Source organism: Entamoeba invadens, assembly GCF_000330505.1.
Source record: "Entamoeba invadens IP1 unplaced genomic scaffold scaff_1105074726193, whole genome shotgun sequence".
Taxonomy (NCBI): Eukaryota; Evosea; order Mastigamoebida; family Endamoebidae; genus Entamoeba; species Entamoeba invadens.
Window position 1 is genome coordinate 17,090 of NW_004191595.1, and position 6,855 is coordinate 23,944.

At 28.2% G+C, this 6,855-nt stretch overlaps 1 protein-coding gene across 1 annotated transcript; it reads left to right on the forward strand.

Moving 5' to 3' along the window:
• Window positions 1–658: 658 nt before the first annotated feature.
• Window positions 659–4,717, forward strand: EIN_068600 (protein serine/threonine kinase, putative; the record flags this gene model as incomplete). The annotated part of the gene is made up of 1 exon (XM_004182844.1): window positions 659–4,717. The coding sequence occupies one exon, from the start codon at window positions 659–661 to the stop codon at window positions 4,715–4,717; it is 4,059 nt and encodes a 1,352-aa protein (XP_004182892.1).
• Between the last annotated feature and the right edge of the window lie 2,138 nt (window positions 4,718–6,855).

Here is a 6,855-nt window from a genome sequence, read left to right on the forward strand (position 1 = left end):
AAAATAGTTTAAATAATAGTAATATTTATTAAACATCCCAAATTTGCATTTTTTTCAAAGGGAAAAAAATAAATAAGGTTTCCAGACTGACTTTATTGTAAATGTTCACGTCTTATAATACAGTTAAAACTCTTCAAACAGGTTTTCTTAAGCATAAGTATTTTAGACTAAAACCAATCGTTTTTTATCAAAATAATTAGATAACTTTCATTTAACATTTTAAATAACATCGAACGAAATATAAGTTGACTAAAAATTAGGAAATCTCGAGTTTATTAAATATATTTTTAATTTTTAAAGTTTATTCTTGATTATTTCAATACAAGAGCCAATGAAGGAAAAATGTCAAAAAATGCTTATAAATATCCCAGTCATAACAGGTCAATTAATAAGAGCATTTCTAGAATAATTTTTATAAAAATGTATTAAATAGTTTTTTATTTAACAATGTTTTTATTTTTGAATAATTCAATTTGTCTGTTTTTCTACTAAAAAACAAAATCAGAAACTAATTATCAAAAAGTGATATAAAGACAATTCATCTAAAAATAAATTAAAAATCGAATTTCTTTTTAAAACTGTAATACTCAATATTTAATAATAAAATTATTAAAAACCCCCATATAAAGAAATTCATTACTAAGAATTTCAAAATAATATGAAAAGTGGTGTCCTAATACTTTTCTTTGGACTGCTATTAACAGCAAACTGCCAAACATGTGATTGTGTGCCAATTGGAAATTCAATTTTTGATCAATTTAAAAGTCCAATCACAAACAATGTGTGTTCAGATGGTCAAATATCAATGAATACTACTTGTATATCAACCAATTTTGATTTTGGTAATATACTTGCCAATTTTGGAACTGTAATACTTTCAAATGACATCCAAATTACTGCTCAGTGTTGGATCAGTATAATGTTTTTAAATTTAGGTACCAACTATATAATTCGAAGTGACGGATATCTCCATTGTCAACATTTTAAAATTGAAAACAACGCACTTTTGCTAATAAACGATTCTTTTTCTATTGCCAAAGAAATGGAAATCATTAACCCCAAAATAGGTGAACCAAAAGTTGTTATGTGGAATATCAATAGACTTCACTTATATAAAAATTCATTCGATTTTGATATAATAAATCCAATTGGCAATGAACATTGCTTTGACATCTTTTCAATGAACAATGCTAGTTGTCTGAATTTTGATATCTCTGAAACAAGTCATTTGACTCCTGGAGACTTTCCTCGTCCTTTAAAAGAAGGTACTGCAAGTCTTCTATCAAATGGTCGACTTCTTCGATTTTGTCCAACAGACACACAAAAAGATAATATAGTGACTTGTACTTTAAACGATTTTTTATACAAAACGGAGTATAATGGAACTGCAGAATCTTATCCATTTGAATATCCACACTGCCCTTGTGACGATTTAAAAACGACATGCTATTTACAATTGAATCAAACATTAAATGCATTTGATTTCAATAATATATCTATGACAAGTACTACACTTGTTATCTCCAAAAGTGTCCAAATTTATAACGCGAATGAAATTAAAGAAATTCAAATAGAAGACGACGTCAAACTGAACATTTCTAAATTATACAAACAAACTTTTCTCTCGTTTTCTTTTGGGGAAATTGGTGTAAAAAATACATCTGAACAAGATATTTATGTAATAACTTACACGTCACTTATACACACTCTTTCTATATCAAATCGAATCCAATTTGATTTAGATATTAATGAAGACATTAAAGAAATCAGAATTGATGCAATTGGACAAGTAAATACACTAACTTTAAATGGTGATAGTTTCATTTCATTGGGAAAAAACATAGAAAAATTAAATCAAGTTAACTTGACTTCAAATTTTACTGAGGAAAACAGTGCAATTATTTATATTGAAAATTCATCAAGTGTGAATGGAATACTTCCAAACTGTATTTTAATGAAGACTTTACAAACTAAAAATGTCTGTTTAAAATGTATATTAGAGTTTATATTAGACAACGGCATTTGCATTGAAGATGCTAACTGTATATCTATTAATTCAAATAATAGATGTATTCAATGTGAAGATCATTACCATTTAAATGACAATAACACTTGCGTTTTAAATGAAATTGGCTGTTTAAAATGGACTAAAAATGAGTGTATTCAATGTGACAATGATTATATATTAAACATTAAACAATGTATTAAAAATTCAAATTGTTCGCTAACTAATGGTGTTAACTGTATAAAATGTTTAAATGGAGAACTTGCCAACAATTGTGAGACGTGTAAAGATGTCAATTGCTTATCGTGTGTGTATAACAAATGTCAAACATGTCAAAAGAATTTTTATTTAGCCAAAGACGGAGTTTGTCATCAAGTAGAAAATGGGTCTTTTGAAATTGGAAATTCAATTTTATATTGTGACGATCATTTTTATATCGACAATTTAGTGTGTAAAAAATGCACAGAAAAAGATCCAACTTGGTCTAAATGTGTTACTAACAAACCAACAAAATGTGTTTCATCCTATTACATGTCAGACATTGGAACGTGTGAATCGACAACATGTATCAATGAAGATGTTATAGAAGAAAATGGTCAGTGTGTTAATAACATCACTGATTGTGTGTTTATATCCAACAAAAAGTGTGTTGAATGTGATGACGATTTTATTATTAATTCAGATTTTAAGTGTTCCACAAGTGATGTAACAACTAATAAAACTCATTGTATTCAATCAACTAAATATGGGTGTATCAAATGTACAAGTAATTATTATTTAATTAACAATGAATGTAAAGAATGTGATTCTTCCTGTGAAACTTGTGTAACAAACTCTACATTTTGTCTTTCGTGTCCAGAGGGGACATTTTTAAATGATCACAAATGTATTACAAATGAAGAATTAATAGGAATTTGTACACAATTTATACCGACTGGGGGATGTGTGAAATGTAAAGACAAATATTTTAGAAATGGACTTTCATGTACAAATTGTGACACATCTTGTGGGTTATGTAACACCATAGAGACGTGTCTAACATGCAATATCACTAATTATAGAACAATAAATAATAAATGTCAACCACAAAGTAGTATAATAAATTGTGCAGTAAAAGTGACTCAAAAGGGGTGTTCTAAATGTGAAGATGGGTTTTATATAGTAAATACAAATGAGTGTGAAAGGTGTTCAGAGAGTTGTGCGACATGTGTAATATCACGAGATATGTGTACATCTTGTAATACCAACGAAGTTCTAATTCACTCAAAATGCTTGTCATTTGCATCTATAAAGAACTGTAAAATGGCTAAAAACTCAAAGTGCTCTAAATGTAATTTTTGGCACATTCCAAGTGAAAATGGCACATACTGCATATCTAAGGCAGTCTGGTGGGTTATTCTAATATTAGCAATTTTCGTAATTATTATTGTAACATTGATATTAGTCGCCACTTCTTATATACTGAAAAAAGTCCTCAAAACTCGACACACAAAAAAGATGGAAAAGGACACGACTGTGTTTCAAATGTCGAAATCGAATATTCAGTTTATCGCAATGGGAAATGGCGTTGTGGTGAATAAGACGGAAATTGTATTTAACAGTGGCGATGAGATATCCGTCAATGAAAAAGTGAGGGAATTGTTCTGTGTAGGTAACACGTCGAAGCACAACATGAAAGTCCAAATTTCGACTCAACACAATGAAAATATGAAATATGAAATTTTGTCAAATCCACTCACAATTATTTTAAAGAAAGGTTTTGCCTGCGAATTTGAAGTGTTTCTTACACTTTTATGTACCTCAAAAATTGAAAGTGCTTTTGTTCTTGTCACAAACGCATTTGACCAACAAACAGCATTTTGTAAAGAAATAAAAATTTCTGCCAGATCAAAACTTTCAACAAGACTCGACCCGGACGATCTGAAAGAAGAGAAAAAAATTGGCGAAGGATCATTTGGAGTTGTGTTTAAAGGAAGTTACCGTGGCAATGTCGTTGTTATTAAAAAGATGAAAAACACCCAAGAAAGTTTGACAGAGGAATTTACAAAGGAAGTTGAAATGTTAGATAAGTTCAGAAGTGAGTACATCGTCCACTTCTATGGGGCGGTCTTTATTCCTTCCAAATTCTGTGAAGTGACCGAATTTGCACAATTTGGGAGTTTACAAGACTTAATGAAACACAAAAAGAGTGAAGAAGTTGATATAAAAATTCGAGTTAAAATGATGATAGATGGAGCAAAAGGGATTTTGTATTTACATAACAATGGGATCTTACACAGAGACATTAAGCCAGATAATATTTTGGTCTTCTCACTGGATTTGAATAATAAAGTAAACACCAAATTGACTGATTTTGGAGCTTCGAGAAATGTTAATTTGTTGATGACTAATATGACCTTCACGAAAGGTATCGGTACTCCTAAGTACATGGCGCCTGAAGTGTTAAATCAAGAGAAATACAAGAAAGAAGCAGATGTGTATTCGTTTGCTATTACTATGTATGAGTGCTTTGGGTGGAAAGAAGCGTTTCCCAAAAATATATACAAGTTCGCGTGGGATATAGCAGATTCAATTGCAATAGGAAAGCGACCAAAGTTAGACGTGTTTAATGAGCAACAGAAATTAATTATTGAGAAAGCCTGGAAACATGATCCAAAACAAAGAAGTGATATATCTGATATTATAAAATCTTTGGAGTCTATGCATTTTTAATTTATTTTGTATTCTGTTTATTTTTGAAGTTTATATATAATATAATATAATATAATATAATATAATATAATATAATATAATATAATATAATATAATATAATATAATATAATATAATATAATATAATATAATATAATATAATCAATGTACAAAAAGTATTTATTTATTCACAAATAATAACATATGTAATTTAAAGTGTAAATTTCATAAGTTTAGAAACTTAGTAGTGTAATGTAGTTTATATGCTATATATCAGTTAATTTTATTCATTTTATAAAATGATTATTGATACAAAAATAACATTTTTTAATTATTTGCAAAACAGAATACAATTTAATTTAAAAATCGAATTAAAATATTTAAAAAAAATCATAACGACAAATGAATTAATTAAAATATGTTTTTGTTTGTAATGTATTTTTATATAAAGACGACAATAATAAAATATTTTATAATAACTTTTTAAATTAAATGTTTTTTATAGTTTATATTACTCTTAAGTTTTAAATAATATATAAAGATTATTGTCTAAACTTATAACTTAGCACTTATCAAATAATTTTTTATTATATGTTATAAATATATTGTTAATACAACAAGAATTTTCGGTTGATAATTTTAGTTGAATATTCCTGTATTTCATGTTTTAATTAAATCTATAGTATAATATTTGACCAAATATTTTAATTACAAGTTGGTTTCAGTTTTTCAAAATAAACAATTTTAATTTAATTTTGATTATTTAAAATGTTAAGATAATTAATACAAACCATTTGCATATGGCTATAAAGACGACAAAAACTTTTTTCGATGAACCCAAATAAAGATTTCGCTGTTTTTTATTTAGGGGCAAAATATGATGGCAACCCCATTAAATTATTAGTATAATAAAACGTATAAATTGTAATAGCATTTTTCTGGTTACTTTATATATATAATCCCGCTTTTTTGGTTTGCCCCAAATAACTAGATTATTGATATAAATAAATACTAAAGAATCTTTTGGTGTGAGCAAATAATCAAATATACATAATTGTTCATTTATTAAATAATTTACATGATAAATATCGTATTAATTCTAACAGTTATGAACAATTTTAAATAATTATTGGGACTTTATATCCTTCATATTTTTAATTTTCTTATTAAAAATGCCAAGTTGTCTATAACCCAAAAACTAATAAAAACACACCAAAGCAATGCTACTTTCTCTCATTTTTGCTTTCTTGGCATCAGTTACAAGTTATTACTGCGATGGCACAAGTGGTGTATTTACAGAGAAAAGTACTTCATGCACTTTACAGAGTGGAGTTGAGATGAGAACAACAAACACTCCCAGTGAATTAATTTTCACTTCTTACACATCAACAAATGTAGTTTTGAATGATTTTAATTACAATCTAATTCTTGGCACTTCTACGACGATGTGTACAATAAAAAGTTTAACAATAAAATCGAACACTCCAATTTTGAATACATACACCTTTCTAAATGTCGACCCAACACTTGTGATATATTTAGAAAGTGACTCTTCTGTCCACCAAAGAAGAATTTTTCTGAGCTCTTTGACTCTTCCAAGTAAAATCATCAATTCCAAAACCAACACACTTTCTTTCAATTTGTTTTTGAACGTCGACGGACTGCAACTTCCAGAGACAAACAACTATTTTCTATTTGAGGGATCTTTTTCTTTAACAACATCACCAACTCGGCAATACGTCGGTTACTTGTTTTCTTCCAACTCCAAAAATATTCAAGTTGAAAAAGTTGGTTATTCTGAAATAGTTTCTGTTGACTGTGTGAATGGGTACAAAAGGTATTATACATTTTTTGAGTCAATGGAGCATCACTTGACTTGTACGTGTCCGCCTAACGTTTTAAATGATAAGGAGTGCAAAGTTAATATGACATATAGTACTACTAATACTATTTTGGCTTATATGGCGACTGGAGACCAAAATATATACAAAAAAGAAGCGACTTATGAGACTGATGGAGACGTGGGGTACAAAAATGGCATGGTTTATGCGTATTTCTTTGAAAATAGAACACTCAATGTTGAAAATATTAATACAGGGACTTTTTTATTGTATGATAAATACGCTAATAGTAACAGTCTTGTAATTCAGGACAACTAGT